At 42.9% G+C, this 27,995-nt stretch overlaps 2 protein-coding genes across 4 annotated transcripts in view; both read left to right on the top strand.

Annotated features, from left to right (window-relative positions):
* Positions 1-16,070, top strand: part of LOC128734917 (F-box/WD repeat-containing protein 7) — a 42,170-nt gene extending 26,100 nt beyond the window's left edge. For both annotated transcript variants that reach the window (XM_053829317.1, XM_053829316.1), the window contains exons 3-10: positions 2,840-5,411; positions 5,507-5,620; positions 13,327-13,848; positions 13,911-14,092; positions 14,156-14,381; positions 14,450-14,660; positions 14,731-14,902; positions 14,970-16,070. In XM_053829317.1, the coding sequence (XP_053685292.1) occupies positions 2,925-5,411; positions 5,507-5,620; positions 13,327-13,848; positions 13,911-14,092; positions 14,156-14,381; positions 14,450-14,660; positions 14,731-14,902; positions 14,970-15,081 (4,026 nt within the window). In that variant the 5' untranslated portion in view covers positions 2,840-2,924 and the 3' untranslated portion in view covers positions 15,082-16,070. The remainder of the gene's footprint in view (positions 1-2,839; positions 5,412-5,506; positions 5,621-13,326; positions 13,849-13,910; positions 14,093-14,155; positions 14,382-14,449; positions 14,661-14,730; positions 14,903-14,969) is intronic.
* Positions 16,071-22,080: 6,010 nt separating this feature from the next.
* On the top strand, positions 22,081-23,677 carry LOC128737344 (solute carrier family 66 member 3). Of its 2 annotated transcripts, none has more exons than XM_053831964.1 (5): positions 22,081-22,162; positions 22,220-22,274; positions 22,442-22,950; positions 23,011-23,131; positions 23,203-23,677. In XM_053831964.1, exons 3-5 carry the CDS (start codon positions 22,561-22,563, stop codon positions 23,328-23,330), a joined length of 639 nt encoding a protein of 212 aa, XP_053687939.1. In that variant the 5' UTR covers positions 22,081-22,162; positions 22,220-22,274; positions 22,442-22,560; the 3' UTR covers positions 23,331-23,677. The 2 variants fall into 2 exon arrangements, with proteins under 2 accessions (XP_053687939.1, XP_053687938.1); XM_053831963.1 differs by having other exon boundaries at positions 22,103-22,153.
* The last annotated feature ends 4,318 nt before the right edge of the window (positions 23,678-27,995 follow it).

Genomic DNA, 27,995 nt, shown 5'->3' with positions numbered 1-27,995 from the left:
AACCTCCAACCGCTCCCGAATTTCGCCCTATCGAGAAATTATAGACCACCATGAAAGGAAACCTTCGCAAAAGCCCAAAAGTGATGTGAAAATGAGCTGAATTGAAGTGTAATTTTAAGTGTTTAAGCAAGTCAGAACTAGAACTAGTGGCGGGACACTCCTAGAAACCTACTAGCACGGTTGTTGTGGCAACCGAAATTTGACTAATTTCTGTCGTAATTCAGTTGCTGGGAAACTTTATCAGTCTCCCCAAAGCATTCATCTCTAGGCACGGGTCGCATTACACCAAGGATTGAGGTTCTCTTCCACATTACTCAGAATGTAGCATGTCCCAAAAATGCTGCATTAAAACCAAAAGATTTTTAAACAATTTTCCGCGAAAGAGACTCGATATGCAATTCCGAATGGATCCACCACAAATTTGCCATGGAGTCATCAGGAGCTGCTCGCCGAGAAACAAATCTCAAAGTTCCTCCTTTATCATGACTTGTGACAGACAGCTCGGGCCCGTTCCAATTTCTCCATTACTTGTTCACGTTTTTTAGGGAACCACACGTGGCGTTTCATCAGCAAAGGTTCGTCACTGGCGAAGTAAGGTAATAGGAATTAGGAATGTAGTTAAAGTTTTTGTTTTCTAATGAATGTCTACCAAACATTGTATAACTGCTTATAAAGGGCTTGTTTCCCGCATATTAATTATACAACAGTTAAAGAAGGCATCATTTAAAAGAAATGATAAGCTTTTATTTAAACAAATAATTTTTTTTTGACTAAATTTCGATAACTTTGTTGTATCATAAAGGTAAAAATGGCCTTTTTTCATTTGGTATTTGGCGTTATGATCCTTTTTTGTCGCCTTTTCATCGTAAAAATGTGTGTAAAAAGAATGTGGCTTCAATTTCATATACGTTTTTGTTCCGTTCCATTATTTCGTGAAACGGAGGCAGTTTTGTTGACGTAAAATGACAATTAATATATAAAAGAGCCACTTATTTGACATAATTACAAAAATTATGTGTAATAAAACAATACATCGTTGTAGTAAAACAAAGATGGGAAATGATTAAATTATCCTGATTGCATTTTCTACTCATCCCTATGTTTTTCCTTTTTCACATCCGTTCAATTACATACCACCACAAAGCAGGGCTCCGGAAATAGAATGAACCGTCAATGAATGATCACTATGAGAACTACTGACGCCCTCTCGATAGTGCAATATTGAAAAGCATACAATTTACTCTCAAAGGACCAATATAACATATGTCAACCGAATCTCAATACGCCTAGCTTTCATAAAACAAACCACAGGTGAATCACGAATTAAATTATTCAAGTGCAACCCACAGCCTATCATTATCCGCTTTTCGCTCGTGTAATTATTGTCCCGCTAACCATATCCCTCCGCAGAAATTTGCAGGCCGCAAACAGCAGGTGCAAATGCCGAAACGTTGCTATCGATAAATAATAATAACAAAAATAACAGCGTGAAAGCCTTTTGGTTTTCGGTTTCGCCGTCGAAAAAAAGTGCGTACCACCAACCAACAGCAGGATCGGTTCTGCTTGGGCTTGGCCAATCCAGCCAGACCAAGAGGCAAGAAGAAATAGTAGGAACAGGTGTGTCTGCAAGCTGCTGCTACTGGCTGGCGGACTGGCTGCTGTTGCTTGCTGCTGGGCGATCCGCTTCTTTTTTACATAAGCCAATGACCTGCTTCTGAGGCACTTCGGCGACTGTACTGTGCGAGGGTTGTTGTTGGTTTCCTCTATAGCAGTTAACCTGTTAGCAGCAGCCGGTATGCGGTTTTCGTCTCAGGTGTTAGTTGGAACCATCCATTCATGTGATGAAGGAATCTGGTCGAAATGTATGTTTGACCAACCCAGATTATGGCAGACAAACGAACAATGCTTTCAACCAAAAATCAAGCGAATTGTGCTTGCATTATTTTCTTCCACACAATCCCAGTGAATCAATGTTCTGAATCCCTCTACCATCTCATCTAGTTTACGTTTACCTGTAGTATGTCCTGCAAAAAAAAGAACTCGATTCGCATCCTATATCAAATCATCTTACCGAAAACGAATGTTGGCGGCGGCAAGATTCCATTTTAATTGTTTTTTTTTTGTGTGCACTTATTGTTACCTGATCGTTTTCTCTCGCTCAGACTGCTAAAAACAAGATCGACAACTGCATCCGCCCGGAGCCGGAGCAGGCTGACAGACTGAATCTCCAGAATATGGATTCACTGAAAATCCGTAGAAGAGAGGGGGAGAACAACATTTTTCTTGCGTGAAGAAGATAGCGAAAATTTTGTACTTCAAAAAAAGGTACAGCATCAGCTGGTTCAGAATAGTTTCTTTTGTGTGTAGAATTGCAGATTTCTCGACTGGGTTATTTCGGTTCATTTGCTCCAGACGGTCCGATTTTTTTTTTACTTTTTAGGGGTTCGTATCATTAAAGCGCAATCAGCTGATTTAATAAGTTCATTATTTTTGGTGTCTTAAGAATTTTATTCTATTCTCTAGTGTAGATAGTACATAAAATAATCTAAATAATGAAGAATGGTTAAATTATTTTATTGCTCTTTTGTGTTGCCGATGTCTTTTTGTTGACACTTTTCTATCCTGAGCCACGTACCTACCGCACGGCTACTGCGAATACTTGAAAGCAGACAGATTTATACCTATTTTTTATCTACCCCCATGCGAACGACCGAATCATAAAACAATTATTGGTAATTTAGCCTCAACAAAAAAAACACAGACAGCAATTTACTCCTACGAGAGCGAACACATCGATCTAAGCGTTTTTTTTTCTTCCTGCATTTCTCTTTTATTGCAGACCCCGCGCCGACAGCCAACGACGACACCGTCAACCGAAACGCCGGGCGTTGTTGAATGAGCTCCCGTGGATCCCACAGCAGATAATGGCAGAACAATGTATCGTCACCATTAAGGAAGAGCAACAGCATCACCAGTGCAACAGTCCACCCCTGGGGGTGGTTCTACATGACTCATCGACGGTGACCGGAAGTTCTCCGATAACTATCATCACACCGACGGCCGGGACTGGTGCTACCGTGCTTCACCCCACGACAGCATCCGGTTCGTCGACACCCACGCAAACGGGAACGATCGGTTGCGATGACCAGGAGGACGACGACGGCGATGTGGACGGACGACGAGAGGAAGTCTACGAGTGGTTTTATGTTGACAAACTAGCAAATGTGGGCACGCATCCACCTGGCGGCCAGATCCAGCTGGAAACACCAGGGGCTGTTGAGGAGAAAAGCGGCGGTGGCGGATTGAATGTAGCGAAACCAAAGCGATTGAGCGATGAGTTCTACTCAGCAAATGATGATTACGATGAAGACGAAGACGATGAAATGGTTGGCCGAGGTGTAAATAATTGTAACAGTTTAGATGATAAGTGCAAAGATGAGTTAAACGTAAGGAACCGTGGCGATGCAGACTCGGAAGGACATGCCAGTTTAAGTGAGATTAAAAATTTAAGTATCACTAACAGTGGTACGGAGCAAAGTGAAGATCAATTCGAACGGGATGAAATTTCCATTTCTGATCAGATCTATATCAACGAAGAAACATCTTCTTGCAGTAGCGGGCATCAACGTTCGGCATCTGATGAGGGAGAGGCAGCAGCAGCTGGTGGAGCTCAAGAAATTCAAGAGCATTCTCCACTGGCAGTGGATCCACCGATGGCGATGGAACAAGGAGACGTAATGGAAAACAAAAACGTTGTCGTTAGAGCAGATCTTCTCAATGATGCACACGATAATAACGACAACGTTGAGGATGATGGCGATGAGTTAGATGAAGATGTGCAATCTATCGATGCAATCGAACGTCGGGAATTCGAACTGGAGCAAAAGCTGACTGGAGGAATTATAATTAAAAATAGCGCGTTTAAACCCGATAGACTGAATTTAGAGTTTAGAAGTATAAGTAGTATTAATAGAAGTCGCGAGGATGAACTGGCGCAGAAATCTCAGGCCGAGCGCAAGATTCAGCTTACGACAACGCCAACTAGCAGTAGACAGCACCTACAGAAAAGTGGCAGCAGTAGCGCAACTAATTCTAATAATACTAGTAATAGGGAACAAAACAGTAATAGTACAACAAAGCCAGCGGCTAAGGTAAATCTTTCAGCTAGTCTTGAGAGCTATTGCGCTGAGTCTACAACGATTGCAATGGATGTAACCGACGGTCCTTCCTGTTCGTCCTCATTACCTTCGTCTGCGTCTTCTTCAGCTTCCAGTAGCAGCAAAGCGCTGCGCCATTACCAGCAACAACAACTTGATGCATTTTCAAACAGCAACTCCAACGATAGCCTTTCTTCAGACCGCTCCATATTTATTCCAAACTTGCAGGCACTCAAATCGAAATCGACTGGCAAGGAGTGTTCTTCGGCACCGAACAATAGCCCGGTTAACGAACCGTGCACATCGTCGTCTTCGCCATCACCTTCTTCTGCAAGTTCTGCCGGACCATCGACATCTTCCTCGTCTGCGGGATCAACCAAACCCCCTTCAGATTGCAGTTTATCCTGTGCCACTTCGGTCATCAAACAAACCGGAGAGTGCAGCAAGAATATCAATCACAGTCCGATTCCTTCATCAAGTAGCAATTCAACATTGTTTTCGTTCAATTGTCCCTTCAGTAGTGCTGACCGTGAAACAACCGAAGGTTGTAGTTCAGGACCATCGACACTGGGAAGATTTCCATCCGCTTCGTCGAATTTTGCGGACAACATTACCGATGAAGTTGAACCACAAAACTCTGCTCATCGAAATAATCGCCATGCCAACGAACGCAATCGCGTAGAAGATCCACTACTGGAACCATCTCAATTGTCTATGCCAGCAGAGTTGGCTGCTGCAGTGGCTGCCGCTAACGCCATCGAACACGAATGCGACGAAGATAACTGGGCCGACTGTGAGGAAGGTTCCGACGAAGAAATCTGCACTTGTCGAGATTACACTGACGACGAAGGACACGGCGGCGCTGGTGGGATCGGAGGTGGTCACGCCAGCAGCGAAGACGAGCTACCGTCCAGAGACGTGGACCTGTCCAGTTATACTCACATGGATGCCGCAGAGGACATTTTGGTCCATGATCACTGTGGCAGCAGTAGCGCCGGTGGGACGACCACTGCCGCAGGTAGCAACGCACAAACGCCAAGACTACATCGAAAGCGAAAACTGACAGAAAATCGGCTACTTTTCGCCGGAAGCAATGCCGGTTCTGCTGGTCGATCCGTGGGGACCGGCGAAATCGGTGCACTAGGCAACCAATGCGATGCCACCAGTTCCGAGTCGCTCAACTTTAGCAGCCGTAAAAGATTAGCTTTAGATAGTAACAGTTCGCCGAGAACGTCGTTACTCAGTCCGTCTACGGTAAGTGTGTGTGTGTGTGTGTGGCAGCTGACAAGCAGCTCTAAGTTGTTAAATGAAGTTTTCAGTAGCTAATAATATAATTTTCTATGTTTCAGCTAACTTCAACGCCAACTTCCTCAATATTGGGTGAGCGTAAAACTCCCCGCAGCATCATCCCAACCAAAGATAATCCTCCTCCAGAATTAAACGATTGGTTGCAACAATTTCAAGTAAGTTTTTGTTTATTTTTATGGGTATATAGGGCATTGAAGCCGGCAAGGTGTTTCCGGTAGTCTTTAATTATTCAGTTAAAGTTATAGTGGTTAAACTAGCCTCAAAGTATGGAGAACAGGACAGGGCGTTTTTGTTTCAATTGAAACAAAGATTCTGTTCATGAAAAGGTATTCTATGTGTTCAGATTGGCTAGAAATGACCAAAAACTGCTTCTGAAATTCGAAAAGTTTATGCCGACTCATTTCCCCTCAATAAAGAAATATTAAAAAACGAAACAGTTATTACCCTTTCAGTTAATTTTAAACTGCTAAAAATTGTGTAGACCCTAGAGAAGTAAAACTAAGTATTAATTAGCCGCCGCTCTCATTTAACTTCTTCAACGACACACCACAGCGACAAAGCCAAAAGCACGTATATGCGATGAACTTTGTCAAGCCACCGGAATTAAATGTTGGGGATTCCTAACCGTTGTATAAAGAACGGTTGAAGCAATCCTTTATGGCGTATCAAGTCCTGTGGACGGCGATTTTATTGAAAAAAGATTTAGAAATTGGCTGAGTTCATTGGCTATTGGCTGAACAATGAGTATAATTTAGAGTCATTATCGCTCCACAGAATTTTTAGACTTCCATGGCGGTTGAACCATTGCGAGCCACTGCTAACTTTGCACAGAGGGGTTACATAACAAACTTGCTGAATACGTCAAATACGCATGACAGTAGTCTACAAGATCATTTGCCAACGTGCACCGGTACGACACTTACACTTAGTGTTGGGACTAACTTCCAACTAGACACACAAAGCTCCCTATAAATGAGGAGAGCGTGATGCCTAAACCACAAGTACTGATACCTGAACTTCCAACTAAAGGACAGTCTCGGTGCAACGGTTAGCATTCACGTCTCTCGCGCCGAGGACCCGGATTCAAATCCCAACCCCGCAGAAGTCACGAATGATCCAATGCTGTTAAAGTGACTATAATTCAATAAAAAAAACTTCCAACTTATCCGAGCGTCGAAGATTACAATTTTTGAAGCTACATATAAGAAACCGTGATTATCTTCGACTTTAAAGTCTGCATATACGTAAAGCTTTTCTGAAACTTTAAACTTCATGGAACAATTTCATTCTGAAGGGAACAAGAGTACAGTGGAGAGGCAAAAGCCACCCCGGCCCTCAGCTGGTAGAAGTAAGTAAGTAAGTAAGTGAACAAGTTAGTTGCTGCAGCATTCAGTATCCAAGGGGAAGTACCCTCGAAACCAAGTACAAGTACCCTCGAAAGAGTACTTACTTACTTACTTAATTGACCTAACGTCTTATGACAAGGCCTGCGCAGTATAATTTCTCCATCTGTTTCGGTCCATGGCAACTGATCTCCAGTTCCGCGGGCACCCAGTGCTCGCCAGATCTCGCTCCACCTGGTCTTGCCACCTCGCTCGTTGTGCCCCTCTTCGTCTTGTTCCTACCGGATTTGATGCGAAAACCATTTTTGCAGGATAGTTGTCCGGCATTCTAGCAACATGTCCTGCTCAACGTATCCGTCCAGCTTTAACCACTTTCTGAATACTTGGTTCGCCGTAGAGACGCGCGAGCTCGTGGTTCATTCTTCACCTCCATACACCGTTCTCTTACACTCCGCCAAAGATGGTTCTTAGCACCCACCGTTCGAAAACTCTGAGTGCTCGTAGGTCCTCTTCTAGCAATGTCCACGTTTCGTGCCCGTAGAGGACAACCGGTCTAATTAGCGTTTTGTACAGTGTGCACTTTGTACGGGGGCTCAGATTGTTCGACCGCAAGTGTTTGTGGAGTCCGTAGTAGGCCCGACTTCCGCTGATAATACGTCTTTTAATCTCACGGCTGGTATTGTTGTCCTCTGTTGCCAGCGAGCCAAGGTATACGAACTCGTCGACTACCTCGAACTCATCCCCGTCGATTACCACGGTGCTGCCCAAGCGAGCCCTGTCGCGCTCGGTCCCGCCCGCCAGCATATACTTCGTTTTAGACGTATTTATCTGCAATCCAATCTTCTCTGCTTCGCGTTTCAGTCTGGTGTACTGATCTTCCACCGCCTCAAGTGTTCTGCCGACAGCATCCACGTCGTCAGCAAAGCAGATAAATTGACTGGATTTATTGAAAATCGTGCCCCGCATTTCGATCGCCGCTCGCCTTATAACACCTTCAAGCGCAATGTTGAATAGCAGGCAGGAAAGACCATCTCCTTGTCGAAGTCCCCTGCGAGATTCGAATGGGTCCGACAATCCACCCGAGATTCTCACACAGCACTGGATCCCATCCATCGTAGCCATGATAAGTCTAGTAAGCTTACCCGGAAAGCCGTTTTCGTCCAAAACTTTCCATAGCTCTTGTCGGTTTACGCTATCATATGCGGCTTTGAAATCGATGAACAGGTGGTGCGTGGGGACTCGGAATTCGCGGCACTTCTGGAGGATCTGCCGCAGGGTGAAGATTTGGTCTGTTGTAGACCGACCCTCCATGAAGCCGGCCTGGTAACTTCCCACAAATCTATTGGCTATTGGCGATAGTCGATGAAAGAGGACTTGGGACAGCACTTTGTAGGCGGCATTCAGGATAGTGATGGCTCGGTAGTTCTCACAATCCAGCTTATCACCTTTCTTGTAGATAGGGCAGATAACCCCGTCTTTCCACTCCTCCGGCAGTCGTTCCGGATCCCAAATCTTGACAATCAATTGATGCAGACAGCCGGCCAACTTGTCCGGGCCCATTTTAGTAAGTTCCGCTCCAATGCCATCCTTTCCCGCTGCTTTGTTGTTCTTCAGCCGCTGGATGGCTTCTTTAACTTCCCTTATCGATGGGGGTGGCACACCTTCGTCGCTTGCTGCACCAATGTGGTCACTTCCTCCGCTATCATGGTCTTCCGCCTGCACGCCATTCAGGTGTTCATCGTAGTGCTGCTTCCACCTTTCGATCACCGCACGGTCATCAGTCAAGATACCTCCATCTTTATCTCTGCACATTTCGGCCCGCGGCACGAAGCCTTTGCGAGATCCGTTGAGTTTCTGATAGAACTTCCGTGTGTCGTGAAAGCGGTACAGCTGTTCAAGTTCTTCGCACTCCTCCTCTTGGTGGCGCTTCTTTTCCTTGAAGAGTCGGGTTTGCTGTCTCCGCTTCTGTTTGTATCGCTCCACATTCTGACGGGTGGCTCTACGCAGCATTTGTACCCGCGCTGCGTTCTTCTCATCCAATATCTGCTGGCATTCCTCGTCAAACCATTCGTTACGTCGATTCGGTGCCACACTGCCTAGGACGTTCTCCGCTACGCTGTTAATGGCTGTTTTCACGGCATTCCAACAGTCTTCAAGAGGGGCTTCATCCAGCTCTCCCTCTTCCGGCAGCGCGGTTTCGAGAGATAACGCGTAGTTTTCGGCGACCTCTGGTTGCTTCAGTCGCGCTAGATTATACCGTGGCGGGCGGCGGTATCGTATGTTGTTCACAACAGATAGTTTTTGACGTATCCTTACCATCACTAGGTAGTGATCCGAATCAATGTTAGCGCCCGGATATGTTCTGACGTCGATAATGTCTGAGAAGTGCCGACCATCTATCAGAACGTGGTCGATTTGTGATTCTGTCTGGTTGGGTGATCTGGAAGAAGGTACTACGTATGGCCATGTTCTTGGAGGCGGCGAAGTCGACAAGTCTTAGGCCGTTTTCGTTCGTTTGCGGGTGAGCGCTGAACCGTCCAATCACCGGTTTGAATTCCTCCTCCTGACCAACCTGAGCATTACAGTCCCCGATGATAATTTTGACATCATGTCTTGGGCAGCGGTCGTATTCACGGTCCAACTGCGCGTAGAATTCGTCTTTGTCATCATCGGTACTTCCGAGGTGAGGGCTGTGCACGTTAATTATGCTTATATTGAAGAATCGGCCCTTGATTCTTAATCTGCACATTCGGGGGTTGATCGGCCACCACCCGATCACCCGCTTCTGCATCTCGCCCATCACTATAAAAGCTGTGCCCAGCTCGTGTGTATTGCCGCAGCTCTGGTAGATGGTATGACCATCTCTATACGTACGTACCATCGTTCCTTTCCAGCATACCTCCTGCAGCGCTACGATGTCGAACTTGCGGCTCTTCACTTCTTTAGAAAGCACGTGGGTACTTCCGAGGAAATTTAGAGACCGACAGTTCCATGTTCCTAATTTCCAATCGTTAGTCCGTTTTCGTCGCCTGGGTCTTTGCCGATTGTTCCGATTAGAGTTATTATTATTACTTACGGAGTCCATTGCTTTGGTTTTTTTAGTGGTTCAAGCTTGCAAAGCCCGCAACCAACCCCACAGTATCGCCGGAGGGCCAACGTAGCTCGAAGGAGCCCTCCTCCCCTGTCAGCATACGACCTTGGTTTCCACCGGGGTTGGTTACCCAATCTCCACCCGAGGTTGCTCGTATCCCGGCTGGTACCACGAGGAGGTTGGGGTAGGAGTTGCTAGGTAAGAGGCTGTGAACCACTGCGGGGTCTATTTTATGCCCAGTGCACAAGGCACCGATGGTACGCATTACCAAGCCATTTACCAGCCACCCTCGAAAGAGTACAATCACTATATCACCGCTAGACGTTACTTTTCGGTAGCGTGATAATTCCTGTGGCGAGTGTTGAACTAGAACAGCCGCAATAGCGATGTCACTAGCACCTGTCTGAAGAACTAACTCCTTCATTTAAGTTCTGTTGGACCGCGAGATGCGCTTTAATGTTAATAATCTTGGCTTTTGTTTTAAGATAATCGGGGAAAGGCGCTGTAACCCCAATGAATCGATCAATAAAACGCTGCCCTTTATTAACGAAACCTGAAAAATACTTCCCTAGAGTTTATTGTATGTACTAGGCGTTACTTGGCTTTGGGTTATCTGCCCGCACACGTCCATGATATGGTAGAGGAAGCGGATGTACATCACGTACAATTCTTCAAGCAGAACATTTCGTGTCTCTCGGACACGCAATAGGTCAGATGTAAAACCTCCAGCTGATGTCAAACAGCAAAGGCTTTATCCTTGAAAAGTGTTACTTTCGGACTCGCTTGTCATGCAGATCTTCCTATACGGCTATACGATGACGCTTCAAGTGAAGATATTGAGCAATTTGCACACACGTGTTCTCGGATAAATCAGAGCAGCCGATTCCATTTGCATCCCGAAGCACGAAACTAGAAATTCTGTGATGGGACAAGAGGCAAACCAAAGCTTTCAAGGATCCAAAATGCTGGTACTGGTTGACAGCTACAAATAGCTGGTGGATTAGAGCTTTTCCGTTGCGTAATCTTACACCCAAGATGACGACTGAAAAGATGTTTGAGTATACTTCAAGATTTAGATCTGTAATGTACCATGCCCTAACTTCGTGCGGATAACTTCCGGTTCATAATTCTGTGCAGCTGCCATTAAGTCAACAATCTCCCAACAAAACAAACAAACATGGTAAACAAACGGGGGACAAAAATGTACATACAATATATGACCGAAAAATAACGAAACGACGACAGAGAGATAAACCTTGATAGTATCTTATGCCATAAAAAATGACAGAAAGACGGCAAAAAAGTGACAAAATAACCACATAAAGAGGAATAAGACGACAAACAAACGTTGACAAAAAGATGACAAAATACTGTTAAAAACCACAAAAAAACTATAAAAAACGACAAAATAATGATAAGACGATGACATAACGGCTATGTAAAATGTTGATTGCAAAGAGGCGACAGATAGGAAGAAAGGACAAAAAACAACAAATAGAATATAGAAGAAATAAAAAGATGACAAAAAGATTGCAAAAGCATGACAAAAAGATAAGAAAAAATTTCGCGAAAAGGCGTGGCTAAAAATAATAAAACACAACAGAAGCGATAAAAGGACGACTGAAAGACGATAGAAAGATGATCAAAAGACGATAACAAGTTAGCATAAAATGACATAAAGTGGACGAAAGTCGGTAAAAGGACTACAAAATGATAAAAAAAACGACATAAACAAAAATGCAGAAGAAAAGGCATCAAAAAGACAACAAATAGGGGTCTATTCTTCGAGGCGCGTGAGGTGAGAAGCCAAATTTCGCAACGCTCGCAATTACTTCGGTGAAAGATCCATCCTAAAACTCCAATATTATTCTATTCGACTCGACTAACGCCAAACGAAACGCGGGTGGCAGTAAACTTATTCTTGCCGTGTTACGTCACTCCCCTCGCAGCGTAAGGCCAACAGATATAAAGAATAAAGGCCGTAGCGATGAAGCGGCGTTAAAATGACAAAAAATAACAAAAAAACAACAAAAAACGACAAAAACCAACAGAAGGACACAACACAATAACAAAAGACCACAGAAAGCTGACAAACAGACTACTTAGTTTGTAATTATACTGTGACAAAAAGGCAACCAAAAATGACCGATAAGAAGACGGCAGAAAGCCGACAAAAAGAGCATAAAAAGATGACAAAAAGGAGACGAAACACGGCAAAAAGACTACAGAAAAATGACAAAAACAGTGAGAAGATAACAAAACGACTAAAAAATACAACAAATTGATCGCAAAGGGGTACCAAAAACCAAAATAACAAAATGGTGAAAAAGATTACAAAAATGTGACAAAAATACTACGCAAGGACAAACATCAATAAAAAAAGGACAAAAAGGAAACATAAGACGATGAAAAACGACCGGAAAAGCAAAAGCGTAGGTGCTACATTCCGAATTATCGAAATTTGACCTTCCGTTTTTATACGACAAACTTTGCAGCTAGCTGCTAGAGTACAGGACAATTGCAGGGCTAGTGCTACAATCCTATTGACTGTAACAGCCTCTCCCAAACGGAAGTCCGAAAATACCGCAACTGGCCCTTTAGACCAGCTTCGTATCCCATGGTCAACTGACGAAGGGGCGAAAAACGACAATGGGATGGCAAAAAGACGACGAAAGACGACAGAAAGCCAACGTCAAGAAACTTCAAGAATGCGAAAAAAGAAGACAGCAAACAAATAAACAGACTTTAAACATTTTTTTATAACGGTAGTTTTCTACTACAATTAACGGAGGGAAGGTAGAAAAAAGTAATGTATGAAACAAAGGTGTTGATAGTATCCCAGGGAAGGCAAGGCGTGAAGGCGACATTAGCTGGGGCCCGTTTGTGTAGGTTTGAGGGGGAACGAAAAGTAGAGAAGAGGATCCGGGTGTTTGATATAGTTGATACTATTCCTATTGCAAACAGCTTCAGCGATGCACCCCGTTTATGTAAAAATTTTATAGTATCGATTAAGAGCCAAACAGAATGCTGCGTCAACGCATCCGTCAGCGTTATTCTGACAGTTTTCCCCTGGGTTTTTCTGTCAAATTGACGCTGACAGATGCGTTGACGCAGCATTCTGTTTGACCCTTTACTCTATGGGTCAGAAAAATCTCCACCTTTTTGTTGTAAATAAGATATTTTTCAAAAAAAAAAAATCGGACGCCTGTTGTCTGTCTTAAAGAAACATCGCGAAACAAAAGATATCTCAATATTGACGATGTTTACTTCTCATGAGATGAGACACGTCTCAAGATAAAAACACATAGCGCTCATACATGAAAAATCGTGTTTGCGCCTTAAACGTATTAAACGTTTCAGTGGCGTAATAAAACATTTTAAATAGTCAGCATTCGAAATTTACAACGCCCTTTTTTCCTTTTTTCAGCGATGGACTCCGGTCGAACGTCTGGTGGCGGTAGACCGACTGATCGAACATTGCGAACCGACCCAGGTGCGATACATGATGAAGGTTATCGAGCCCCAGTTCCAACGAGACTTCATCTCGCTACTGCCAAAAGAGCTAGCCCTGCAGGTGTTGTCCTATCTGGAACCGAAGGATCTGCTTCGTGCGGCTCAAACATGCCATAGCTGGCGCTTCCTGGCGGACGATAATCTTCTGTGGAAGGAAAAGTGCAAGGAAGCCGGCATCGTGATGGAAGCCTTCGGTGGCGACCGTCCGAAGCGGGGCCGCGCTGGTAATATGCCGCCGATTTCGTCACCCTGGAAGGCAGCCTTCATGCGTCAGCACATCATCGAGATGAACTGGCGCTCAAGACCGATCCGTACGGCCAAAGTGCTGAAGGGTCACGACGACCACGTTATCACGTGCCTTCAGTTCTGCGGCAACCGAATCGTGTCCGGTTCCGATGACAATACGCTAAAAGTGTGGTCAGCAATCACCGGGAAGGTAAATGTGTTGCTTATTCTTTCGGACCATTTTTTTAAATGAAATTTAAACTATTGTTTTAGTGCCTTCGAACACTGGTTGGTCACACCGGTGGAGTCTGGTCGTCACAGATGTCTGGAAACATAATCATTTCAGGCAGTACCGATCGCACATTGAAGGTATGGAATGCTGAAACTGGACAATTGCTGCACACTCTCTACGGTCACACATCGACCGTTCGCTGTATGCATTTACATGGAAATAAGTGAGTAACAAAATTCTATCTGATCTGTGCTGTACCTATTTTCAACCTTAAATCTCTTCACAGGGTCGTTAGCGGTTCCCGTGATGCAACCCTACGAGTGTGGGATGTAAACGAGGGCACCTGCCTGCACGTACTCGTCGGTCATTTAGCGGCTGTTCGCTGCGTGCAATACGATGGTAGGCTGGTGGTTTCCGGAGCCTACGACTACATGGTTAAGGTGTGGAATCCCGAGCGGCAAGAGTGTTTGCATACGCTTCAAGGTCACACCAATCGAGTTTATTCTCTGCAGGTTCGATTACAATGCAAGCTTCATAGCAAAAAATCAATACAAAACTCATGTTTTCATATATTTTACAGTTCGATGGTATCCACGTTGTCTCCGGTTCGCTGGATACCTCAATTCGCGTGTGGGATGCGGAAACAGGTAGCTGCAAGCACGCATTAATGGGTCACCAAAGTTTGACGTCTGGCATGGAACTGAGGCAAAACATACTTGTATCGGGAAATGCTGACTCGACGGTCAAGGTTTGGGACATTATTACCGGACAATGTTTACAAACATTATCGGGTTAGTACCAAGCATCCGATAGCCACTCCAACATTGATACATATGAAAATTATATTTTTGTTTTTGATAGGACCCAACAAACATCAATCTGCCGTAACCTGTTTGCAGTTCAATTCCCGCTTTGTTATTACCAGCTCCGACGACGGAACCGTCAAGCTGTGGGACGTTAAGACTGGCGAGTTTATTCGTAACCTGGTAGCGCTAGAATCCGGTGGATCTGGTGGTGTCGTATGGCGAATCAGGTAAGGACAACAGACACCTTTCAGGTGCAATCAATGATGATTTACACTCAATATTTTCATTCCGCAGAGCAAACGACACCAAGCTGATTTGCGCCGTAGGTTCGCGCAACGGTACGGAAGAAACCAAACTAATGGTACTCGATTTTGATGTGGAAGGTGCCTGCTTGAAATGCTCATAAGTTTGAATAAGTATACTCTCAATACTGTCTCTAAGAACTACCACCACCACCCCCGCACTCCAACTTATTTTCTCGGTGCGACCACCTGCTGTCGAAAAGTCCCACAATACAAGAAAAACGATAACACGCTATATTTCCCAACTCCTGTTGAAAACTATTGTTCAACCGAATCGGTGGTACGTCAATTTTGAGACAATTGCACAGTTAGTTTGTAATCACCGTAAGGTAAGAGGTAGATAACCTGTAACGATACAAATATTAGGACGTACGTCCCCGGGTAGGGACCGAGCGGAGCCAGCGGGGTAAATATTACTGTTAGAAAGGAAATGCTTGAAACGCGTAACCGCCGATATCGTTTAGGTCGAAACCGGAGAAGATATATACACCTAGAACAGTGCATACATCCTGCCGTACTGCTTTTTATGATGTCGATGGCATATGTTTTTTTAAGAATACTGTTGAAATTTGTTTCTCTGTTGAGTTGAACAGTATGCTTGTTTCTTTTTTATTAACTTTACCACTATGATTTTGCTGTGAAAGGGATGCATCAGTTATATTTCGTTATCCGTTTACAATTGTTTATCATCGTGCGATTTAAAGTTTTACAACCGAAAAGGGCACAACAAGAATTGACATTTTTACAGGACGCGAAATATCTTCTCCGTATTGATTCGAACTAACCGATGGGACAAATGCTTTAATCAATACAAATAAAACGGAATGGCTTTTGCTTTAGTTTATAGTTGGATCGATCCTCAATGTTGTAGGAGCGACGAAAAAAAAAACACATCGATTGAACTGGCAGGCGCAAGCTTTCCACCTTATAATCGGCTAATAGTCTAGCAGTGTTTTGTGCGCTGATGAAATCCAACAAAATCACAACTTATCACACACATAATTTACGAAACACTCAAATTCAAATAGCTGAACAACAAAGTTAGGAAAAACGGAACACACAACAAAAGGAAACCGTTTTTGTCAAATACACATACAAATTGTATAATTTAGTTAGCAGTCTGTTTAGGAATTCGATGTCGATGTATAATAGGTTCCAATTAATTTGTTTTCTGTTTAGGGGTTTTTTGTACCATTAAAAATTATTCTCATTAGCAAAATTATTACCGTTAGATTTTATTATTCGATCACACACAGCATAAAAAGAAAACAGTTTTTTTATTTGAATGGCTTTTGCCGGTTGGAATTTCTCCTGACAATAGTCGAATTCCGTTGTTTTTAATAAAAAATACTGCAATCGATTTACTGTCTGTCGTATTCGTTTGATTTCACTGAAAATGAAAATGCTGCTGCTGGTAGGACATCTATTACTTTCGAGAATTTTATTCATTGTTTCCTGTTCTTAAAATAATAATAAAACTAAAAAAGGCAGAATAACTTCTAAACCCAAAAAATATACGATAATTTAGTACACAAATGTCGAAGAACAAAAAAAAATCGATAAGTAATAGAAAATTAATAAAATGGAACAATTAATAATGCATTACACTCTATCGCGGAAATGAAATAAGTACACTTTTTTGATATTATATGATAGAAAGGTAAAGAAAATTTACAAATTATTTAGAAAGGCGGAGTACATTCTGCCTGCACTCAGGCTTCATGATTCATTTTGGTGGAAGCATTTTTACTAATATGATGAAATGCAGAGAAGGATATCTATACATTTCATTCATCACATTACTTAGATGTTTTACAAGATTATTACCGGCAGTAATGAAATCCTCCGGAGGGAATTCAGTCCGTTAGTTGAGCAATTTAATGTTCGCGAACCAAAATGGTCAAGCATTTATGTATCGACTTTACCGCCTTTCTGATAAAATTGTATGTACTCCCTCATAGATACCTTTGAAGAAATCTATTCGGCTTCTATTCGGGGCAAGTATTCTTAGATAGATAGAAATAGAACGCAGTTAGTGCATCGTCCAATGATCTGTTGCTCAGTACAACCACCCAGCTGATAGTGTACAGTGTGTCACATCGGTGTTCCCTTTGGGTATTAAAAGATAGATTGAGTGGCAAACGTCCACTAGCAATAAGAGGACGGGGAGGCGTGACAACGTCTATGTGCTCGGGTAAATTCTAAAGAGCAAGACCCAGCATCCTTACGACGTGTCTGGCTCACTATAGCCCACCATCATTCATACGCAGAGGTAGTAAAATTCGCAAAATGAATATATGCGTGCGAAATAATACATTCTGCTGCTTCTAAAGTAACTAAAACTGCTTTAAACTAATCTCTTTTCAAACAATTTTGAAAACTTTCCGGCGTCCGCGGGTAGTCTAAATCGGCCACACTCAATTTTCAATATTCAATTTTTGAACGAATTTCGATGTTCACGACGAGGTTATGTTTGTGATGAGATTCAAAGCCGAACGATGCATTATCGGCGAGGCAGGCGAATGCGTATGTTCATGAGGGATGTTCATCGATTCAAATAGGCATTTTTTCGCGACTTCTCCAACCACTGTTCATACTTGCCACTCATGCCACTCTCCGCTTTCAGTTTGTACTCCGCCAAACATCGCACACAGCACTTTCCACTCAAACAAGGCAAGGGCGTGCGATTAAGTAAGCCTGATTTCCCGCTTGAATTCGCCACTGGATATTCTCACTAGTGTTGTCTGCAGTCACCAGCGATCCCAAATACACGAACTCATCTAACACTTCTTATGCTACGTCTCAATGGTTATCGTCCGTGGGAGACGCGCGTTTGTCTGGCCTCTTCATTTCATGTATTTAATCTTCGATGCATTAGTTTTTAGCCCAATCATCTCACGCTCCGCTTTCAGTCTGGTGCAGATTGCCGCCCCCACCACAAAGTTCCTGGCTATGATGTGATCTGAGAAGCCTAGAAGTTAGCTATCTTTGGTGAAAATCATGCGTCTCGTTTCGATACCACTTTAAGAGTGATGTTAGACCGCATGCGGGATAAGCCGTCATCTTATCAAAACCTTCACCGCATCTCGAACGGATTCGAGAGTGTCCGAGAGGTCACTCGATCCAACGTAGCTCTAATTAATCGCATTAGCTTATCCGGAAAATGACGTTCGTGCATTAGCCGGTCTCGATCGACTGTATCGTACGCTGCTTTGAAATCAATAAAATTGTGATGCATGGACACGTTGCAAGGTTTGTCAGATGGGAAAAATATGGTACGCAGATGCGCTAGCCCCCCTGAAACCCGCCTGATATATCCCTACGAAACCTTGTGTTATCGGAGACAGCTGGTGTAATAGTACACTGTAGGCAGCGTTATTGTCGCGATAGTTGCAGCAGTCCAGCCGACCACCTTTTTTGTAGAAGGGTAAACCACTCCTTCCATCCAAATCTCCTCCACCCAAATTTTGTAAATAACGCAGTGTAGAGCGGTCATGTCTGTCGGTCAGGTTCTTACGGCCGGTTTGTTGATCTTCAGCAACACCACACGATTTCTCGTTTGACTTCCAGAAGATCAGGTGCCGTAATATATTCCACCAGGTTTTCCTTCTATAGTTTCCCTACACATATTCGGTATGTATTCCTTATGAGATTGGTTCACCTTCTCGTAGAATTTGCGCGTGTCATTAACACGGAATAGTTGTTCTAATTTTTCAATCTCTGTCCTGGCCCTTTTCACTAATCAGAATCGTGGTTAACTGGTATTTGGCCAAAATCTCTTCTAGATAATTTATCCAAGTCATTTCTTTTCGTATTCTGCCATTTCGATCAATTCGTATTTTGCCCCTAACCGTCTTCGAGGTTTGAAGCATTTAGCTCCTCGGAAAAAGACAGTACCTCATCCAGTATTCGCGCGTAACTCTCGGCATATTGCGGGTTATCTAGCTGCCTTATGCTCGGTCGAGGAGGATAGCTTTGACGTTTCTGGTATACGGTTGATAGTTTTGAGAGCATATATGGTCAGAATATATGTTCCCAACTGTTGTATGTTACCTTCAGCCACGCGTAGAATGCTTCTTTTTCATCGTCGGGCATGGGCAGTGACGGCAATGACACTCTAATTGAATGACCATTTATCGTCGATAGACACGTCCTTTTATTGCTCGCCTTCCAATCTATCACGTGATCCGGTATTCACCTGACTACTACAAAACCCATTCCAAGTGCGTTGGTAGTGCCACCGCTCTGGTAAAACTGCGCCTATTGGCAGCAAAACATCCAAAACTTCTCTCCTTTGCGATAGATTTCCTGCAGAGTTACGTTGCCGAGTTTGCGGGGCACAAGCTGTTCGAGCACCAGATTGTCACCTGCGTACTTGAGTGATCTACAGTTCCAAGTTACCGAGTTTCCATTCCTCGCCCTTCACGGGCGTAGTCAGAAATGTTCCCTGGGCGGGGAAAGGGGGTTATTCAAGAGATGGGGAATTATTTTCAGTTAAAACCTATTTTGGTTGAAATTGAGTGTTCTTCATAAGACACATTGAAATCATAGAACACAAATGGTAAAATTTTACCTCCCAGTGTATTGAGACGCAGCTAGGGTGCTGCAGATTTTCAACATCGCTATTAAGGTGATCCGACGAGCAGATATCGAAACGAGAGGTTTGATTTTCAGTAAAGGCTACGCAAGCTACTTTGATATTGAATCCAGAAAATTTGCCTAAGCGGACGCCATCTGCGCTAGGCTGAAACCGATGACTAGGAGGATTGGGCCTCAAATAAACGCGACTCAGCGTGCGAGATGGGTCGTCCAGGTCCAAAGCGACATTTTTATTTTTTGAGTAAAAACTGCGACTTCAGTGACGTCTGGGAAATGGGCGACAAGCAACCAAAGATCGAGCTGAATAGAGCTTAAAACAGCACGAACCACCCCGGCTCTAAGCTGCTGACGCCGACAACGACGATTGTACAACCAACCCCGTACATTTTTCTGTGCTCGAACCAGCTGGCTGTGAAATTTCAAGCTTGTAAGTGCAGAACAAATTTGAATGCGTATTTGCTTGAATGTTAGTAGTAGTTTGGTTTAGGCAAGTTGCCTTATTAGGGTCATTTGGTGGGGTTGCAATTTTAGCTTTAGTGCTGAGACATCTGGCCCTCAAGACATCTGGACATGCATACGGTCATCCGGGGATACTTGCAACACCGGGGTAACTTGCAACACTTTTGCGCATCGCGCTTTCGGCAGCTCTAACGCATTTGTTTGTTAACATAAGTCTTTGTAGCCAATGGTGTTCTAAAGAAGGGACGTTTACCTATTGTTTAGTTAAGTTTAATCCATTATATATTGATTTGCTTGTTTTTATACGATTGGAAAGTAGTTTCACTTTCATAGTAGAAAAAATGGATGCACCAAGTTGCGTCAGTTCATTGATATGAAATTATTTTTTATCGTTTGGTTCCTGTACACAATTAGTGCATCATATAAGCTAACAAATAGCAAATTTGACCTTTATTTATATTTTCAACTTGGAGAAGTAACGATGAATTCGTGTTGTTACTTCCAATATGGCGCGGCTTGCAGCACTTGTAAAATAGATAATTATCCTAAAAGACAGTACGTACAAAGTAGGTTTGCATCTGTACGATGTTATTTTGTCTATTATTTTGTTGTTTTGTCTGCTATCTTCAGAAAAATTAAAATTATGAAAAATGTGGATAAACAAAATTGGGAAACAAAACATGACTCCAGTATCTCTTGTTTTACTAGAAATATACTCAAGATATTTAAAAATACTCATTCGCGGTTTGAAATCAAATTTAAAATCATTAGAAACGCAAAATCCAAAAAGTGTTGCAAGTAACCCCGTTTATTTGGTAAATTGCAACACCCCTATTTTTGGTTCATTCTGCAGGTTCATTTAGTTGACAATTTTTCTCATAATTATAAATCAAAAATACTGACCTCTATATAAGTTTTGGCTACTTACACCTGGATTTAAACGGTATACTTCGAAAGTTATATCAAGTCAAAGTTCAAAAGTGTTGCAAGTATCCCCGGATGACGGTACGGATTTTACTACGTTGCGGCAATTTGACAGTTTTTCCATGGGTTTTCTGTCAAATTTGCGCAACGTAGTAAAATTCGTATGCATTGTGTCTGGGCCTTTAGAGTCAAAAGGGTACGTAGCACTAGCCCCGCAATTGTGCTGTACCCTAACAGCTGGCTGCGAAGGGCAGAAGGGCAAGTTTCAACAATGATATGTAGCATCTTGCTTTGCTTTTCTTCATAAAATCGCCCGCTTCGAATCTGACACTATCGTAAGCCGCTCTTAACCTAGAGTACAATCGCTCACTTGGTTGAGGAATCGTCAAACCGTCAAGAGCCACCCCTGACATGGTAACAGACGCTCAAGGCTGACAAGGCTGTTCTTCGATGCTACACACAGAGTTTACCTTTCCTGTCCGGAGTTGGTTACTCGATCTCCGCCAAGGTTACTCGTATTCCGGCTCGTACCACGAGGTGTAGTAGGTGTAGAGATAGGAGTTGCTGGCTAAGAGGCTGGAGGACCGCTGTAATTTTTATTTTATTTCTGCGCTACAGCCTTACCCAACAAACATTTTTGTTTAAGAGTAACTTATTCAACTATTGTGTAGTTAAAACCAATGGAACAAGGGCTTGATAAACTGACATACAACAAAAATGTTTCTTAGGCATAGTGCAATAAATACAAAAGATAACACTTGTAGATGTTGTATTATACAACAATTAAATCGACAAGTATCCCATTCACACCTTTTCCAAATTCTGGTAACCTGGTGAGACGACAAAGTTTAAGTTTTTAGCGCTTGTTTTGTTTTAGCAGAACACAGACTAGCTGCAGTTAAAATTCAAAAATCAAGGAGCCGTACATATATTTATCTATAAAACCTCAGACATTTGGCACCGCATCAATAAAAGCGAACGTAATTTTTGAATGGCGCTTCCATTCAATCTATTCTTATTGGATTCTCTTTCACTATACAAACTTCATTGATGCTTGTGATTTGTCAAATGGTTGTAAAATGTCATGAATGAACACAATCAGAGATGCAGCTGCCGCAACAGTATTGGCGCTATAGGTCCGAATGATTATACACAATTCGGCTTTCGGTAAACTACGCAAACTACAATAGGCAGGTGTGTTCAGTAAGAGCTGCTCAATTCAAAACAATTGCGTTTTTTAATTATTATATTTTTCTGTAGCATTTTCGCAGTATTGTAGCTAGCAGTCGGTTTCGGATCCAAACACAATAAAATGGTAAGAGTTTATTTAATGACGAGCCGCAAACTTGCATAATAAAATAATTCAACCAATTTAGATTGGTTGCGGTCTAATGTTTTATTTTTGAATCATAATTATGCAGTAGCTGCAGGTAGTAGCACGTATCAATATTTCTAATATACCCTTCTATTTTTATCTTTCAGCTAAAAGTACTGTAAAATAAAATAGAGAGCGTGTGAATACTAAGGTCAATACTCGTTGAAGTCGAGGCCCGAGCAGATAGAACTACCACTGATTTCGACAATTATATAACGAAGATAAAATGGACCTGTTGGATGACCGAGGCATTTTGTACATTATAGCTGATTTGCTATCACTGATCACGATAGCATCCTGTTTGTTCTGCAAAGTGCCACAAATTCAAACGGTACAGAAGCTGCGCTCAGCTACCGGACTATCGCTGAATGGGCTCCTAATGGAACTGTGCAGCTACACCGTTACGATGCTGTACAATTTTACCAATCGCTACGCCTTCCTGTCGTACATGGAATACCCAATCCTTTTGATTCAGGAATACGTCCTAGTCTACGTAGTGCTGAAGTATCAAAATATTCTGAACAAGACGTCCTACATTTGGTCTGCGGTGTATGCGGCAGTATTTATCGGCTTTGCAAGTGGGATCATTCCCAGTAGCTTGTTGATGATGCTTGTGGTAAGATTTCGAAAAATTATTTCATCGTTTGAATGTATAATATTAACCGAATTGTTGTAGCCTTTCACAACTCCGGTGGGTGCCACCAGTAAGGTCATGCAGCTGATCGCAATTTTACGCTCTAAAGATTCCCAATCGGTCAGTTTGATAACATGGGGCATATCAGCATTTACCAACTCAAGTAAATAGTTTTCTTCATCTGTTCCGAAAATTTGAGTAAGTAATCATCTCTGCGATTTCTTTTTGTTGCAGCGCGCATTTACACCATTCTACTAGATTCGGGAGATCGAATGCTATTGGCCAACTTTGGCATTTCAACAATTCTAAGCTCATCGGTTCTTTTGGCTGCTTGGTACTATAAGAAACCGAAGCAGGAATAATGGCATTGCAGTCGTTTTGGGAAATCTTTCACTTTTACTATTCTGCATTGAACTTGAAGATCTTCCACTTCAGAGTTACTACTGCTGCTTCCATCACTGAAACTTACAAAAGGAGATTACAGAAGCATGCCTTGCCTAATCCTAGCCATCAATGTCACCCGCCTGGTGACACGTTTTACTAATACATTGATCATTACGAAATGCACGAACGGAGCACTGAAAAAGACTACTCATCTAGTCTGCATAGCAATATTATTACACGCTAATATAGCACAAACGGTTATCTTATTTGTTACTAGTAATCAATGTTTTAGCGAAGAAAAAAGACAAACCTAGTGAATAAACATTTTACAGCATTGCTTGATATGCGTTTTTTATATAAATTTTTAATTTGCGTAGCGGTATTAAGTAACTAGATTTTTGAATCAATGAATCGTATTATGTACCACATACAGAACGTTGGTTCATAGCAATAGACCTATCATGACGAAAAACATTGTACATATTCAATAATAGGTCATATTCACTAGATCTTGTAGGAATGGCCAAAAAGACGTTGGTCGCTAAACAACATCACTTACAATACATACGATGCTAGGTGACTAGGTGTTTTTCGCCAAAAACTTAAACGACACGAATCGGGCACAAATTATAAGTCATAAATTTTTGGGTCAGGTTCCTCTGGTAGCTACAGGCATAATATAGACCTCATAGTAGCTCTTGGATTCTTTTACAGAAACCAACGTAGGAGACTGCATCGGAAAACTACGGACATCAAACCCTGCATTACCCAGGATAAAAGGACAACCCAAAATACACAAACTAGGAACAGATTTGCGGGAAATAATCACAGCAAACGGATCACCCACGGAAAACATTGCCAAAAGGTTAGTAACCGAGTTCCAAAGAATGTCAATAAAATTCCCGAGCCAATTTGTCAGCAGCACACGAGAGTTCGTCGAGTACCTAAAACTAACAGAAAACGACATAATTTTTCAATGGTCTCTTGCGATGTTACGGCCTTATTCCCGAGCGTCCCTGTGAAAGAATCGATAAGCGTCTTGGAAGCTTGACTATTGAAACAACATGGGGACAACGCATGGAGAAGAAAGGTGGGAGGATACCACTATCCACTATCATCGTTCCTGTGTGCACTGTTTATGGCTAATCTTGAAAGTAAGCTAAAACAGGGTATGAAATGGGGAAGGCAAATGAGAAGCGTCCAACACAGCTCCAGCCATTCCAAGCCCCTACCTAGCGCCTCCACGTGGCCTTACCCAGTAACCGATGATGGATAGTTCCCGGCTGCCTGATCTCAACACTGTGGGTTTGGATGACGGCTGAGCCACACGACCTTATTAGTAGGCAATCTTAACATAAGTTATTTTAATTAGTTGTTTCGTTTTAGCTCATGGAGCAAGCACCTCCTACTGTACAGTAAAAATTCGGGCCGACGAAAGTTTAAATTATGCTCATGGATACCAGAAGAAAAATTCAATTAATAATGGAAGCACTCATGTAAACTCAAATGATGCAACTCTATTCCATTCGAAGGACTGCTGGTGAGATTGTTCGATTTTTGTCCATATATTTTCATATAATGTATATTCATATAACACATATCTTCTTACATTGCCATATACCATCATTATCGTAAAGGGGAAGGAGCATCAGGGTATCGAATGAATCGAAGACTGGTTGAGAGATGTGGTAACCAGCCCAAGTCATATAAGGTCGAAGAGGACTTTGACGCGCCCTTCTAGCACATAAATCACCACACAAGATAAGTTTGCATGGCGAAGTTATGTATCTAGAAACCGGAAGGAGTGTCTTATATTACCGTGGAATCATATAAGCGATATTGCTTATAGATCCACCCAACCCCTTTTCGTCTTTCACGAACAGCATTGACATGAAAGTTGCTAGGTAGATAAATTGGACAGTAATTCTACTTGAATACAATGGAAAACCCTTGAGGTGAGGTGGCTAACCCCATACATACATACATAGAACCTTGAAAGTAAGCTGAAACAAAACCAGTTATACCCGAAAAGATGGTGACGATACGTCGACGACGTTTTGAGCATATTCAAAAAAGGAGAAGTGGAAACCATTTTAACAGCCATAAACAGCACCCACAAGAACACTTAACATTCAAAAAAGACAAAGAAGGAAAACTTCCTTTCTTGGACATATTGGTAATTGGGCAAATGACAAATTCAGAAACAATTACGGGGCCAGTGCAATGGTCATACTGACTCTATCTGGCAAGCACCGCCGAACATATGACGCGTATAGGTCGGTGATTAGGCTAAATAATCTGCATGTTATTATTAACTATAACAGCCAACAACGATGTGTAAATTTTGCAGTCTTTCTCGTGGACCGGTCCTTCTCCTTTGTTGGGTACTCTTACCACTGCGTCCATTATTTTGAACTATTGTGGTATGCCCCGTTTTATTATTATACTATACGCTTCAAGCTTACCTATCACTTATTGAGGAAGTGACAGGCTGGTAGCTGGAGCGAGACATGTGCCAATCAGGGATGACTAGGTTTATGAACCTAGTATCCTGATCGGCGACGCCAATCAGATCTCCCCGTTTTGAGATACTGCAGTCTGCGTACTATTAGTGCTCCACGATAGCAGAGCAAGTGTTCCGAAGTTAAATATCATCTTGTATGAAACTGAGATTCCGAAAATGATATTTACTCGGAAAATGTCCTGTCACAAGACCGGTAAGCTTGCTGAGATCTCTCTTATTGAGACTCAGCAACTTTTGAGTAACCTAGGGGTGGATACTAGACGTTATATATTCTTTTATAGATTGTTTGAGCGATTGTACAGCCATCCTACTGGCCATAACTGTTCGGCTCTCCTTTTGTTTCAGCCCACCCTCCAGCACACAGTCAAAGATCAGGCAGAGTGAATCTCGACCCGTGAGTAGAGAGTTGGAGCCACATATTCGTCACAGGCTCCGTTGCGGCGAGAGAATTTATAGAACCCCCTCCACCATTCATCCCTCGGCACGGGTCGCGTCACACCTTGGATTAGGGGTTTATCCATTCAAATTTTTACGTAATAGCCATAGATAACAGCTATTACAACCATCTCCTTTAGGGGCTTTGGACCCTCTGCTTTGGTTCCTGGGAGTCAAGAGAACCGTCCTGCAGGCGGAGAGTTTACACTTCAGCTTTCGCATTAGTGCCCCCTTCTCTGTCCGCATACGACCCTAGTTTCCACCGGTTGTCCGATTTCCACTAAGGAACGTATCCCGGATGGTACCACGAGGAGGTCGAGATAGGAGTTGCTGAATAAGAGGCTGTGGAACCTCTCGGTGGTTCTGGAGCGCATTATTCAGCCATTTACCATCGTAGTCCGATGTCAAGTACTTTCTGCCGCGAGGAAGCCACTAGGAGATCATTGACTAATTACCGAGCGAGCTACTAAAACGCGGTGGTGAAGCACCCTAAATAATTGCCAACATATAGGAGGAGGAGTGGAACTCTTTCCAATACTTTGCCGCAACTTATCAGCAATAACAACGGAATTCGTGAGCAGGATTTATGCAGCAGATTGCAAAAATGTCGCTTGTACAATGTAGCGTTTAGCTTACGTTTAGTTTGGAAGTTTTATCTCACGGGAAGTTAAACAGAGGTTTGAAAGGCAACCTTTCTCATGACCGAATGTGATATGATCGAGAAATAGAAGCAATACTTCGACATGTACCTAAATGAGGGATACAACAGTAAACGAATGCTTACTTATTTACTTATTGGTCCATGGCCGCCGATCCGACAGAGCAAAGAAATTCAGAGATCTCAAGAGGTTACCCGCCATAGCTTTCAGCTGCTGCCAGGAAAGGTTCTCGTCAACAACCAACATGTCGTTGGCTAAGCTGCGTCGATATGAGCCTTTGCCTTTGCATCTTCTTCGTTGTCGTTGCGGATTCCAGTCGAGTGCTTTTCTGAAGATCTCGTTCGCTCCTTTCCTCTAGGTGTGTCCGATCTACTTCCTCTCAAATTTCTGTGGCTATCGGCCTTTGATGACATCGATGATGGAGTTCCTCATTGGATATCTAGTTGTCAGACCGCCAGGCACGAATGATATATTGCAGGCAACGAATATTAAACCCACGCAATTTATGCGTTGTCTCCGCTGAGACGCACCAAGCTTCGCGGGCGTACAACAATACGGATTTAACGTGTGATTTGAAAATTCGGGGTTTGGCATGTAGAGTGACCTGGTTTAAGCGCCTGATGTTTCGCTGACCTGCTAAGGCACCCCTAGCCTTTCTGACATTGTCTGATTACCAATATAGTGAACGACTTCCACCTGCTCAACTTGTCTCGCTATTGAAAAGTGGTCAGTTTTCACTACTATAGACAGAAAGTAATCTTACTTTAAGAGTAATACAGAGCAACGTGTTGCCGCATTCAGTTAGGTCTCCTTTTTATTCACTCTGATCAATGTGCCCTGCCTGTAGTCCACCTGAAAAGTTGCGGTTTCCTGTATGTTGCTAAACAGCTGATGTATCATCTATGCTGACAAAGATAGGTTAGTTTAGAGCATCACGGCTGATTGACGGGTGATTATTTATTACCCTTTACTGCTTTACTAAATACATTCCCAAAAAATATGGCAAACTGAAGCCAAGCTTCCGA

This window comes from Sabethes cyaneus, chromosome 2 (assembly GCF_943734655.1).
Source record: "Sabethes cyaneus chromosome 2, idSabCyanKW18_F2, whole genome shotgun sequence".
Taxonomy (NCBI): Eukaryota; Metazoa; Arthropoda; class Insecta; order Diptera; family Culicidae; genus Sabethes; species Sabethes cyaneus.
This window is presented reverse-complemented; position numbering and strand designations above follow the sequence as displayed.